At 40.0% G+C, this 14,867-nt stretch overlaps 1 protein-coding gene across 7 annotated transcripts in view; it reads left to right on the top strand.

Moving 5' to 3' along the window:
• DLG2 (discs, large homolog 2 (Drosophila)) overlaps nucleotides 1-14,867 on the top strand; it is a 766,636-nt gene that overhangs the window by 694,095 nt on the left and 57,674 nt on the right. For all 7 annotated transcript variants that reach the window (XM_014532211.1, XM_005884813.2, XM_014532212.1 and 4 more), the window contains one exon: nucleotides 10,120-10,195. In XM_014532211.1, the coding sequence (XP_014387697.1) occupies nucleotides 10,120-10,195 (76 nt within the window). The remainder of the gene's footprint in view (nucleotides 1-10,119; nucleotides 10,196-14,867) is intronic.

A 14,867-nucleotide genomic window follows, 5' to 3' on the forward strand; every position in this document is an offset into this window, starting at 1 on the left:
AGCAGACAGGTACCTGGGGTTCTCTAAACCTCTGGGCACCTGGATAGCTGCCTCACGTTGCTTTGAGAGGACATTCAGAGTTTGTGCCATGGCTTGTAATGTTTTCTGAACGATTTTGTATTCAGAGCATTTCTCTCAGCCCTAGTTTATATTCTGTGTTTCTCCATTTTCATTTACTTCAAAAAAGAATATGTCAAAGCAGCATGCATTTTTATTTGGTTTGATTTAATTAACCGAAGCTGTCTGAGGGGCTGCTCTGTAGAAAAAAGCCCCAAGGATGAAATGGGTGGGGAAGGAACACTTTGTGGGAATAGACTTCAGCTCATGTTAAAGTGCTTTTACCAGTCAGAGCTGCCCAGAGATGGTGTAGAGTACCTGGAAGATAGTGAGCTAGAATAATGATTTTTCACACCAGGGGAACATTACAAACACTTAGATATGCCTGCCTTCTACCTCCCCCTCACACCCCTCATGCCGCCCCTCCGCCAACACACACACACACACACACACACACACACACACACACACACACAAAGATACTAATTCAGTCCGCCTGGATGGGTCCTGGGAATCTTTATTTTTCTATAAATTCCTCCAGGTGATTCTGATAATAGAAGATGTGGTGTTGGGAAAATTGCACAAAGGAGTCAGGCTTTGGATGGGAGAGTCAAACTGTATGATTTTTCAGTCTCTTTCCAACCCTGTGGTTCTGTGATTCTAATCAGCCTTGTCAATACTTCTTCCTTTGTTGGATTACACACCCTTTTCTTCCCAAGAAACATTCTAGGTGCTATTCTTCTTGTAATCTTCCACCTGCTAGCGGTCATTCTTAGTTGGCTGTCTTTTTGAGGAGGGTGAGAATCATTTTAACAACCATACTACAGCTGGCCTGGAAAAGAAGTTTGTCTAGTGCAGTGGTCGGCAAACCATGGCTCGCTAGCCACATGCAGCTCTTTGGCCCCTCTAGTGTGGCTTTTCCACAAAATACCACGTGCGGGCATGCACGTACAGTATGAAGTTGACTTAAAACTTTAAGTAAAGTTTATTAAGTTAATTTTAGGGAACGTTGTGGAGTGAAAGAAGATGTAGTGTCGAGGACTGAGAAAGGTATGTTGAGATGGTTTGGACATATAGAGAGGATGAACGAAAGGAGATAGACGAAACAAGTATACAAGACGAGTGTGGATGGGAGAGTTGGAAGGGGTCAACCTCAGCGAACGTACCTCAATCAGATTGAGGACGTTTTTAGGAAAGGCCAGCTTAGGAGTACCCTAATTAAGTTAATAACAATGTACCTACCTCTATAGTTTAAGTTTAAAAAATTTGGCTCTCAAAAGAAATTTTAATTGTTGTACTGTTGATATTTGGCTCTGTTGACTAATGAGTTTGTCGACCACTGGTCTAGTGAATCTAATATTGATATTTGTATTGTATCTCACGAGGGACCAGTTCCCTCCTTCATATGTGTGCATGTGTACATGTGTGTGCCTGTGTGTGTGTGTGTGTGTGTGTGGCTGTAAATTAATTTCTCTAAAATTTTCTCTTTCAAATTTAATTTATTCCAAAGTCATACATTGCACTGTAGAAAAGTGGAAATTTTTAGAAAAGTATAAAGAAAAAATTAAAATATATCTCACAGAGTTCTTTTTAAAAAAAACCTTTATTGTTGAGAGTATTACAGATGCCCCCCTTTTTCCCTCCACTGCTCCCCTCCACCCAGTTCCCACCCCACCCAGGCCTTCACCACCCTACTGTCTGTGTCCACAGGTAAGATCTTTGGTTAATCTCTTCCCACCCCCTTCCTGCCCCCTTCTCTCTGAGATTCGTCAGTCTGTTCCATACTTCCATGCCTCTGATTCTCTTTTATTCACCAGTTTGTTCATTACATTTCATGTTCATTTAATTTTTTGATTCAATTGTTGATAGATATGTATTTGTTGCCATTTTATTGTTCATATCTTTTATCCCCCTTCTCCTCCTTCTCCTCCTCCTCCTCCTTCTTCTCCTTCTTCTTCTCCTTCTTCTTGAATACTCTTTAACATTTCTTTTTTTTTTCTGGTGATGAATTCCTTTTGCTTTTTCTAGTCTATGAAGCCCTTTATCTGACCCTCAATTTTATTTTTATTTTTATTTTTTTAAATATATTTTATTGATTTTTTACAGAGAGGAAGGGAGAGGGATAGAGAGTTAGAAACATCAATGAGAGAGAAACATCGATCAGCTGCCTCCTGCACACCTCCTACTGGGGATGTGCCCACAACCAAGGTACATGCCCTTGGCCAGAATTGAACCTGGGACCTTTCAGTCCGCAGGCCGATGCTCTATCCACTGAGCCAAACCGGTTAGGGCTGACCCTCAATTTTAAATGAGAGCTTTGCTGGGTAGAGTAATCTTGGTTGTAGGTCCTTGTTATTCATCACTTTGAGTATTTCTTGCCAGTCCCTTCTGGCCTGCAAAGTTTTTGTTGAGAAATCAGCTGACGGTTGTATGGGCACTCCCTTGTAGATAACTTAACTGCTTATCTCTTGCTGCTTTTAAGATTCTCTCTTTGTCTTTAACCTTTGGCATCTTAATTATGATGTGTCTTGGTGTGGGCCTCTTTGGGTTTTTTGTAGACTCTCTGTGCTTGCTTGACTTGTAATTCTTTCACCAGATATGCCCCTTTGTGGGCTGTGTGCACAGTCTTGTAGTTGAGCCTTGATTGCTCTTGGCCTCTATGGGAGGAGTTGGCCTCCAGGTCAATTGGCTGTGATGACCAGCTGCGACTACAGTGGGAGAGCTGCTGTGCAGGAGGCAAGGCCCAGCTGTGAAGCAAGGCAGGCTGGTGCTAGTGCTGGGTCTTGGCCCTTTTATTGATAGGTTTGGGGCACACTGTCACCAACTGAAGCTTGTTTGAGAGATTTTAGCAAAGTCTGAAGCCTGAGCAGGGACAGGCCATTCATGTGGAAAATTGGGTACAACCAGGTTGGGTGGAGCTGTAAACTGGATTGGGCGGGGTCTCAGGAAATCACCAGGGTGGAGCAAACAGTCTGGGCCAAGCTGATGGAAACTCTATTTGGCTGCCAGTCAGCCCTGGGACAGGGAGGTCCCAGCACTAGAACAATGAACCCTGCAAGCAACCCTGTCTGGAAGAAAGCCTCCCCCAAGTTCCTGCCCCAATGCCAGACAATCCAGTTCCTCCCATATGTGTCTTGGTGCCCCTGGTGCTGGAGCTCGGAAGAAGCAGCACCGTGTAAGTTCCTGCCTGGTTCTTTAAAAGGAACACCTGGATCTTCACCAGCCTCCGTGTCACTCAGCCCCAATCCCCACTGATTTTTACGGCCCAAAGTTGCAGGGATTTCTCTTCCCAGCTCTGGGACCCTGGGATAGGGGTCTGGTGTGGGACTGGGACCCCTTGCTCCTCATGGCCGGCTCCACAGAGTCTATCTCCCTCCTGATTAAAAAAGAGGCACAGGTGGGTGCCAGTCCAGCCCGTTCTGTGCCTCTGACTCTCCTACCAGTCTCAATGTGCTTCCTTTTTTACTTCTCCAGTTGTAGGACTTCCATTCAGCCAGATTTTAGCCAGTTCTAAATGATGGTTGTTCTGTGTTTTAGTTGTAATTTTGATGTGGTTGTGGGAGGCAGCAAGTACAGGCGTTTACCTACACCACCATCTTGGTTCTTCACAGAGTTTTATACACTTACTTTAATGCAATTTAAAGCCTGTCATGAGCCTGTTCTGAGCCTACTCTTTAATACTTTACTTCTAATGAGGCAGCTTCATTTCAGATTTCGTTCAGCTCAGAATAAATGGCAGTTGGTACAAATATAATTTACTATTACATTGGGGTTATTTTTCCATCCTTAATTTCCCTATAGCCGCTTTTATGAGTATAGTTCAGCTAGTGGAGTGGATCTGGAAAAATCTCATAATGGATTACATCAGTGTGTGACATTACCCCTTATAAAGATGTTTCCCTATTACTATTCCATTTAATCATCCCAGTAAAACCAAGATGAAAATGATTGCCCTCCATTTTTTGAAGATGGTGAATAAATTTTATTTACCAAAACACCCCTAGGACATGCTAGACACTGTTCTATGTCCTTTACAATTAACTTATTTAAACTGCATTGCAACCTTATAAAAGAAGTGATATTATTATTTTCATTTGATAAATCAGGAGGTTGGTTAACTTGCCTAAAACTGCCTAGCTAGTACATGATGGAACTGCGATTTGAATCTAGGCTGCAGAATTGATGTTCCTAATTCATATGCAATCCTATCTCCCAAAGTTACAAAAGTAAGACTTCTCAAAATTTCATTCAGCAAGCATTGCTTGAGCAGCATCTGGGTTCCAAGGGCTGTCATCGGGCCACTCTCTGGAGCTCAACATTTATGGGAGCAGCATGTAACTATGGTACAGCTGCACTGTGATTAGAGCAATGAGGGCTGTATCATAAATAAAGGTATTATCCTACTCGGCTTAGGTTGTGATAACAAAATACCACAGATTGGGTGGTTTAAACAATAAACATTGATTTCTCACGGTTCTGGAGACTCAGAGTCCAAATTCAAGGTGCTGGCTAATTGGGTTCCCAGTGAGGGCCCTCTTCCTAGTTGGCAGATGGCCTTCTTGCTGTCTCCTTACGTGGCTGAAAGAGAGCTTGTTTTTTCAAATGTCTCTTCTTCTAAGGGCACTAATCCCATTTATAATGTCTCCACCCTCCTGACCTAATTCTCTCCCAAAGACCCCACCTCCAAATACCATCACATTGGGGATCATGGCTTCACTAGATGAACTGACAAGGTGGGGGTTGAGGGCACAAACGTTCAGTCTATAGCAGGTGTCAAGAGGAGTGAAAGGGCAGCAGACAGAGGGATAGATGCCATCTGATGACAGCACTGCCTCTGTATTGTGCCAGGTGCTTTCAAATACACAGTTGCATTTAATCTTCACAAAAGCCTTATGAGGAAACCAGTGGCTGAACCCAGGTCTCTCTGGTAGTAAGACCATGCGGCTTTCCACACACCAGGAGTGTACCATTCCCAATTAAGGAGTCTTACTAGGTTTTGGACACTGTGTGAAACAATTTTCTTATTATCTCATTTAACATTCACCATAATTTTTTGAAGTCTGTGTTAATATTCTAATTTTAACAACATGAACCTGAGATCCTAAGAGGGTGAATGACATGCCCTAGGTCAGTGGTCGGCAAACTGTGGCTCGCGAGCCACATGCGGCTCTTTGGCCCCTTGAGTGTGGCTCTTCCACAAAATACCACGTGCGGGCGCACACGTACAGTGTGATTGAAACTTCGTGGCCCATGCGCAGAAGTCAGTATTATGTGGAAGAGCCACACTCAAGGGGCCAAAGAGCCACATGTGGCTCGCGAGCCACAGTTTGCCGACCACTGCCCTGGGTCATAAAGCTATTAAGTGGTAGAAGCAGAATTCAAACCCAGGCTTGTATGATTTCAAAACCTGGGCTCTTAGCATAAATCTGTTTTCTGAGGCTACATAGTTTGGGAATGGCCAAGCTGAGATTTGTTTCACAGTCTTTAATTCAAGTCTCTACTAGTATATATTGCCCCACAGTGACTGGTCACCTGGGCTCTCAGATGACATATTGCAGCTGGCATTGCATAAGGGTGTACTTGCCTAGCTTTCGCAGCAAGCTTGTGGCCAGTAACATGGACGGCATTTCCATTCTCCCTGCAACAGGGCCTTGTGGAGCACAGCCAAAGGAACACCCAGCACCAAATGATGTTCCCACCATCTAGCACTCCAAGCCTGACTTCATTAGGGGGTTGGCCAGCACCTGAAAAGGCCAGATGGGAATTGGCTGAGAGGGCAGAAGGAGACAGTTGGGCTCATTAAAGCATGACCATGTGGTTCTCTCTAGAGATGCTCGGTGTCAGAACCGATTGCTCGTATTTTGCCATCCAGTTTATATTTTTTTGTATTTTGGTCAGTGACCAAATGAGGGCGGAGAGGATTATTTCTGCTTAAATAATCTAATTAATTGCTTGCCTCTCTTGAGTATGAGAGAAGTACAGCGGTTCTTCGCAACTCTATTCTGTCTACCTTTTCCTTAGGTAAAGATTTAGGAAACTTAATATCACCTATTTCTGCCAAAGGAGTCTTACTTAGTAAAATAATTAGAGAAGGTGATGCTAAATTTACCAAGTGAAAAAGTCATGAAACAATGAACAGTTGTTTTTGGGGGGGTTGTTTTATAAGACACACTGGTTGTTTGGTCACATCACTTAAAGTCTCTGAGCCTCAGTTTTCACATTCATGTCAAGAACTAGTAGCCTCCTTGAGGGTTAATTTATTCGTGCATTTATTCAACAAAGATTCATTAAGTTCCTACTCTATTCCCAGCTCTATGTTAAGCCCTGGATCATTGTACAGATGATAGATAATATAGGCAAAGTGCTTAGAATAGCTTCTGATACTTTTGTGCATTCACAAAGGATGGATATTTTCCTTTCTTGAGATTTTGAGCTTTTGGTGCTCAAAGCACTATGTAGGGCCTTGCTTCCCAGACCTAACTCTCACTTCAGCAATAAGCTATCCACATGCATCCCAAGAAGCCATTGGAGAGAAGCAGGGACTGAGTAAGATGAGAAAGAAAAGACAAGCCATAGCCACTACTACCAAAGAGGGGGGTTTGCAGGGAAATCCAAGGGGCAATCAGTGTGGGCCTTGGTGATGGGAAAGCAAGACTATGGTGGGGTCTGTGAACATTAAAAAGACTGCTGAGGAGAGAAAGCAATCACATACTTGGGATGTAATGTTGCAAATATGCATTTGGCTAACCTGAATGTCAGTGTTAAGAGCAAGTTAATTCTTAATATTGAGGCCAGACTATTAAGATACAGTATTATCTGAGTGATTATATGTTTAAATTGGGTTATAGTTTATTTAATTCAGGACATTTTGGATATGGGAGTACAAGGGAAGGGGTTGTTATTCATTGTGATAAACTCAGCCCAGACTAACAGGGAAGTGTACTGGCCATAAAGCTATGTACTTCTCATCCAGAACAACACGTTTTTTTGAGAATTCCCATTGGATAAGGGAGGTGTGGAAGGCCCTTGAATGCTGTTTCTGAAACTGAGCAGATGTGGATGTCACTAAAGTTAGCTGTTAGCAGATACTTGTTCAGGCCCTATTTCTACCACTTTCTAATGGCGTACACTTCAAGTCTCAGCTTCCCCAGCCATAGAATAGGGTTGATTACACCTACATCACTGGGTTATAGTAGGGAGCAGATGAGATCATGTAAAAGTGAAGGAATTTTTAATTAATAATTATATATGTTAAAACTTCAGGCACCACTTATATATCATCATTATCATTATTAATGAAACCATGCCATCTATATAAGGAGGGCTTTAAAAATTGTTATTTACTAACTCTGTTGCCTGTTTGAAGAGTAATAATATACCATATCAAATATTAGGTTTGTATGCATGTGTTTGTGTCTGTCTGTTTGTTCATCCATCTGACAACATTCTTTGCAACCCCTTTAAGATTTAAGGGATAGACCATTACAAATGGCCTAATAGGGACACTTCTTAAGAAATCTGAAAAGAATGGACTTAGGAACCATGGGGGGAAAAATTAGAATGCTGTGGCCAAACAATTTTTAGAATAGAATACTGAGCCTAATATTATGCATGTCCAAGGCTCACATGAGTTTTATGGATTTATGCAGAATTTGCACAGCCTGATCAAATAACCATGTGTGTTCTCTGCATGTTACAGTCATTTTGGCAACATCTATTGGACTCGTCTTTTCCATATTTAGCCTGGTTGATGCAAAGAAGCCAGGATAAAGTCAGGGCTATAACAGCGGTGTTAGAAAAATCCAAAGAAATGAATATGAATTAGCATTTGCTCTTGGATTAAAACTGAGAAAAGCTGAAGGAGCTCAGAGAAGGCATTTTGCAGGGAGCATCTTTCCAGCCGGCAGCTCACCTTCTCTGAAGTCTTCCTTGCTCTCCTCCCAACTCCTGAATGTTGGGTGCACATAGAAACTCTCTATGGAACACATTGCTTTCATATGTGAGGTTAGATTTGAAAAATTTTGTTCAGCTGTTTCCACTCAAATATTCTACTCTCACATTGAAATAAATATATTCTGAAACTCCATTCTGTAACTATAGAAACCCTGATTCTCACTGTGTTTCAGTCACTGATCGGCTCCATTCTGTAACTATAGAAACCCAAAAGAAAGCACAAAAGAGCCCACAGTTTAAAAGGCGTATGTTGTTAATTATTAATCTATGAATAGCTTAGATTTTAGAAACCATTAAGTTTCTCTAGATTTAGGTTTTTCCTCTTTCTTTTCTTTGTCCGTTTTTGAAATAAGAGCTAGCCATACTTAAACAAAGTGTCATGTTAAAACAATGCAATGAATATTCTGTTAGTTCAACAGTTACTAATGGAGGACTTGTTATAACACATTGTGGGTGATATGTGGGCTTGCCTTCAAAGACCATAGAGCCTTGCATGTGTAATGAGAAATAAACAGACACAGGGAAATGAGAGAAAAGCCGACACAGAGGTGAAAATAAGTGCTATTGTGGCACAGAGAAAGAAATGATGTGACACACTGGAGAGGCAAAAAATAAAAAAATAGGGAGATATTTAAATTTTTGCCTTTTCCCCTTTTTCAATGCCAGCCTTCAAACAAGGCACAACTCCTAACAATTTTATTTTACTGATATTCCTCAAGCCCCTCTCTCTCCTCCACTTCACTAGGATATCTAATCATTTCCTGCCTGGGCTATGGCAGTATCTTCTAAATAGGCCTCCTGACCCAGCCGGCGTGGCTCAGTGGTTGAGTGTCAACCTATGAACCAGGAGGTCACAGTTTAATTCCTGGTCAGGACACATGCCTGGGTTGTGGACTGGATCCCTGTGTGGGGAGTGCAGGAGGAAGCCGATCAGTGACTCTCTCATCATTGATGTCTCCATCTCTCCATCTCCCTTCCTCTCCGAAATCAATAAAAAGATATTTAAAAATAAATAGATAGATAAATAGATAGACCTCTTGCTTCCAGCTGTCCCTTTCCTCCTCCAGTCTTTCTCCTTCACCAGGGTCATGTACTTAAAATGCTAATCTATTCTATTACTTTCCTGTTTTATATCCTCTAATCTTGAGGATTCCTCAAGGAAAAAAACCCAAGTCCTTAGTGTGGGTGAATACCCTTTACAAGGAGGCCCCACCACCAGCCTCACTTCCCCATCTTCTATGTACCATATGCTGGAATCTTCCTACCACCTTTAGCTTGCTTATAGCCTCAACTCATGGTGTATGTTGTCTCTCCTGTCTGGGAAATTCTCCCTGAACTTTTCCTACTGACAAGCTCTTTCTCATCCTTCAAGTTCACATAAATTGACACCTCCTCCAAGAAGCCCACCTGAATGCTTTCCACTTCTCTTTGTCCTTCCATGAGATATATGCTCCCACATTGCTATCAAAGGTCTAACTGTGCAGCATTATCAATCTTTATGTTCTTTGCAGTCATGCTGTTAAAATGCTTTCCCCTTGTTCCCAGCTCCTTACTTGATACATGGTAGGCCCTCAATAAGTGATTGATAAATAAATGAAATGGCAGGTAAATAATAAAGTCTGCAGAAGAATGACAGGAGAAGGACATTGGGAAAAGGGAAAAATTCAAGATTATCTGTAACATGTTTGGTTTGGAGGTGAAGGTAGTAAATTCCCCAGTGTTCTTAAAGGAAAGGGAAGAAAAAAGAAAAAGAAAGGTGAAAAGGTTGGAAGAGAGGATGAGCTGTGATTTCTTTGAAATAAATTTCGATGGATTTATTCAGGCACTTAAATAACAAATACTGGTTTTTCTCCCTCTTTGTTCCAAAAACTATTACTTTCAGTACATATAACACAGAAATTTCAAGGGATGTGTTAGCAGCTTAAAGACATTATACCAAGACTTTTTATACTGTCTTTGTATACTTTTTACACAAAAGAACAGAAATATTTTAGAACACATTTTATTTGAGCTGTCTGATAATAAGAAGAGGTGTCCTTCATTTAATGAGGAACTTTAATCCTAAGTGACTGGCCATATGATAGAGTCTTTATTTTCAATTTTCTCTAGGGTGGAAAGAAAGGAACGTGCCCGATTGAAGACTGTGAAGTTTAATGCAAAACCTGGAGTGATTGATTCAAAAGGGGTAGGTACAAAATAATCAAAACATTAAGTTCTCTTGATTGCCATGGAGTTAACTATAATTAACATTTAGTCTTTCAGTAGCAAGTAAATTATGAAGCTACCAGACAGTAGAGCACTGTTATAAATGTATTGCTAAAAGAAATGATGTGATTTCTGATGAAATGGATTTATGGTGAATATATTAAATCCTGGGGGTAAAGCTGCTAGTGGTCAGCAGAAATCATGCGTTGATGAAGGTGATATAATGATTACAATGAAGAAGAGAAATATAATTTAGGTGTTTTCATTTTTAATTTGTTTTCTTTTAAATGAAATGTCTAAAGGGATGGATTTCATAAAAGATACCTGATCATCATAAAATATGTCTAGTCTGTTACACATTATAAAGCTAAGAGTAGTGGTCATGGAAATATACATATGAACCATCTAAGTGAATACATGGATTGTTGTGACAGACATAGAAGAGAATTAACAAATGAAATTTAATCACTAAAATTAAAAGATTTACTCATATGCACGTGTATCTTCTTTTAATAACAGCTTTAATGAGGTCTAATTTACTACCATACAATTCACCAATTTAAGTATGTAATCCAAAGGTTTTTAGTATATTGAGAGTTATACAACCACCACCATAATTTTAGAACATCCTATCACCCCATTAAGAGATCCTATAGCAGTCACTTTCCATTTCCCCCAACCCCATCTCCACCCCCACCCAGCCCTACTACTAATCTACTTTGTCTCTATAGATTTGCCTATTCTGGATATTTCATATAGATGGAATATACATTATGTGATCTTTTGTGCCTGCTTCTTTACATAATGTTCTCAAAGTACATCTATGTTGTAGCATGTGTAAATATTTTATTCTTTTCACTGCCAAATAATATTCCATTGTGGATATACCTCAATTAATTTATTCATTCAGTTGATGGATATTTGGGTTGTTTTCCACTTTTTTGGCTATTATGGATAATGCTGCTGTGAGCATTCATCAACATACATTTATTTCCATTTGGAATATACCTAGGAGTGGAATTGCTGGGTCATTTGAAGAACTGCAAGACTGTTGTCCAAGGTGGTCATACCATTTTACCACCCTACCATCAGTGTGTGAGAGTTCCAATTTCTCCACATATTCACCAACACTTGTTATTAAATGTCTTTCTGCTTATAGCCACCCTATTTGGTATCTCATTATGGTTTTGATCTGCATTTCTCTAATGGCTGTTGGTATTGAGCATCTTTTCATGTGCTGATTGGCCATTTGTATTTCTTCTTTGGAGAAATACCTATTTAGATCCTTTGCCTATTTTTAAATTAGGTTCTTTTGTTGTTATTGAGTTGTAAAGTGTCCTTACATATTGTGAATATTAATCTCTTATCAAATATATGCTTTCCAAATATTGTCTCCCATTCTGTGAGTTGCCTTTCTACTCTCTTGATAGTGTCCTTTGATGAACAAAAGTTTTAATTTTGATGAATTTTATCTATTTTTTCTTTTGTTACTTGTATTTTGGATGTCATATATAAGAAACCATCACCTAATCCAAGGTCATGAAGATTTATATTGATATTTTCTTCTAAGTGTTTCATAATTTTAGCTCTTACATTTAGGTATTTGATCCATTTTGAGTTATTTTTATGATATGAGGTAGAGTTCCAATATTATTCTTTTGCAAGATCATGTCATATGTAAGAAAGAAGTTTTAACTTCCTTCTTTCCAATCTGGATGACTTTTATTTCTTGGTCATGCCTGATTGCCGTGGCTAGAACCTCTGATTGCCCTGGGTAGAAGTGGCAAGAGTAGTCATCCTTGTCTTGTTCCTGACATTAAGAGAAAGGCTTTCTGTATTTTACCATTAAGTATGATGTTAGCTGTGGGTATTACAGCTTTTAAACTCTGTTTTATATAATATTAGCATTACATTGCTATAGTATAAAATACCTTTGCTCCCTTCTCCCTATTCTCTTTCTGTTTGTCTCCTTTCCTTTATTTTTCTGTCCTGACATTTCTGGTTTCTCATTGTCAAAAAGAACCACAAGTTATGGTCAGTATATGTCACTATGGAAAACAAGAGGAAAATCTATTATTTCTCAGGGCTTCTGATCCCCAAACCTACACTGCCCTTTGTATTTTTAAGTAGAAGTGTAATTGTGCAGTCCTTTTATTAGCATAATTTACTTTCCCCTAAAACATTCAGATGGGAATTTATTTAAACATATGATGTTGCTCTAAAAAAAGTGAAAGTATATGTCTTCATGCATGCAGTCCTTTTAAATAAATACTGCTTATATACAAAAGGATAGGATTTTTCAATGATTCTTGGTAAAAAACAAAGGATATATTTCCTGTTTGTTTCATATATGTAGTTGGATTTATATCAAAGAATTTTTATTGAATACCTATCATGTGCCAAACACAGAGCTAGAACTTGTGAAAGATTCAAAGTGTAACATAGGCCCTTCTCCTTAAGTATATATCAATGCATAGAATATAAATTCTAGGACTTGAATGACCACTGTAAGAGAAGCAGTGATCGTGTGGAAAAGGAAACCCTAGACTGAAATCAGGAGGGTTAAGTAACCTGGGTTCTGGTTTCAGTTCATGACTAAGTCACAACTGCCCCTTGGGCCTCATTAGCAAAATAACAGCTTTGAACTATGCCAGGTATGTCAGACACGTTTCACTTCCTACATAGATTGATGGATTGATAGTTTCTACCTGGAATAGTGAGTTGAAAATGATTCTGAGGCCATATCTGACCTTGGCAGGGGGGAAAAAAAGTGCCATGATCGATAGTCATGCCTAACACAATATATGGAATTGTTCCCTTTTTGATGTGTCTGGATTCAATGATTTTTAAGGTGCCCACCAGCAGTAATTCTCCTTGAGTCAACAAATTAAGAAATAATGAACCAAAGTTTTCCAAACCCCCAGGAGAATAATACATCAGTAAGAAGATGCTTGTCCACAAGGAGAAAACAAAGGACAGTTGAGAGAAAGTATACTGGCCCAGCCAGTGTGGCTCAGTGATTGAGCATCACCCCATGCACCAAGAGGTCACCAGTTCGATTCCAGGTCAGGGCACATGCCTGGGTTGCTGGCTTGATCCCCGGTGAGGGGAATGCAGGAGGCAGCCAATCGATGTTTCTATTTCTCTCTCCCTTTCCTTTCCTGCCTCTGAAAAAAAAATCCATAAAAAATATGTTATAAAAGAGAGAGAGAAAGTGCACTGGAGAAGGAGAGACAAACTGTGTAAAGAGTTGGGAAAGTTGGGTCAGGTGATCAGGAAGTGCCACTCACTTTGAGCCAAAGGCAAGGAGTATAGACATAAGCCATTGTTATAGAGATTTTAGTGTCTAGTACCATAAAATAAATTTAACTTAAACTGAAGAGTAAAACTCTTTGGAATGAGAAAGAGATAGTGTTTTAAATAATCTTATCATTTGCTGGCAGTTACAGAGCATTGTGAAGTGTTGCCCAAGTTCAAAGTGAAAGCCACGGTTACTATCTTGGACTAACTTAAAATCCATTAGTATGTGTGAAGCAGGCTGTGACAGAGCTATGAGAATTCAAATTAACAGGCATGGGATGACCAGAGAGCACTTCATAGAAGAGCTTTGACTTTAATTGACCTATCAGTGCTTCAGTTACTTTTCCTGAACTACCCATTGATTTAAAGAAAAACACAACACTAAATGCTGCAAAATACCAGGCACTATGATAGGTGCTATATGGGGCAGCAAAATAAATAAAAAGGCAAAGTCTGTCATCTCAAGGAGCTGACACAAAAAAATATATAGGAAAAAAATAATGAATCCAATATCACTGATTTTCCCAATAAATTTAGAGAATTAATAATCTTGATTTCAATATCAGGACACAGAGCCTCAGAGAAATTAAATAATTTACCTAAGATCACATAGCTAGTAGGTGCAAGAGTCAGGTTTAAATTCAGGTCATTTTTTAAAAATATATTTTTATGGATTTCAGAGAGTAAAGGAGAGGGAGAGAAATAGAAACATCAGTGATGAGAGAGAATCATTGATCAACTGCCTCCTGAATGCCCTTCCTCCACTCCCACTGGGGAGGGAGCCTGCAACCCAGGTATGTGCTCTGACTGGGAATTGAACCTTGACCTCCTGGTATATAGGTCGATGCTCAACCACTGAGCCACACCAGCCAAGCTAAATCAGGTCATTTTTGACAGCAGAACATTTGTTCTTTCCATTCCTTCACACTGTACCTTATTTTGCTGGAGGACAGAAGAAGAAGAGAGTTCCTATTTATGCCTTGGGTAGGAAAGAGGGCTTCAAAGAGAAGGTGTCATCTGAACAAGATCTTGAAGTGTAAGAATTTGCCATGAACATGAAGGTGGAAACTGTAGGCATGGACCAGCATAGACATGAAGGTGGAAATTGTAGGCATGTTGGAGTAAGGCCCAGCAGATCAGGGACACCAGATGGATGGTATAGATAGTGTGGTGGGATTTTTATTAAATGAGCTGATAAAAACTTCTGGGGAAGAACCAAGATGGCGGCATAGGTTAAAGCCGGAGTTTGCTGCCTCGAACAACCACTTCAAAAATACAACTAAAAGACGGAATGGACATCACCCAGAACCACAGGAAGGCTGGCTGAGGAGAAGTTCTACAACTAGGAGGAA

This window comes from Myotis brandtii, unplaced genomic scaffold (genome assembly GCF_000412655.1).
Source record: "Myotis brandtii unplaced genomic scaffold, ASM41265v1 scaffold86, whole genome shotgun sequence".
Taxonomy (NCBI): domain Eukaryota; kingdom Metazoa; phylum Chordata; class Mammalia; order Chiroptera; family Vespertilionidae; genus Myotis; species Myotis brandtii.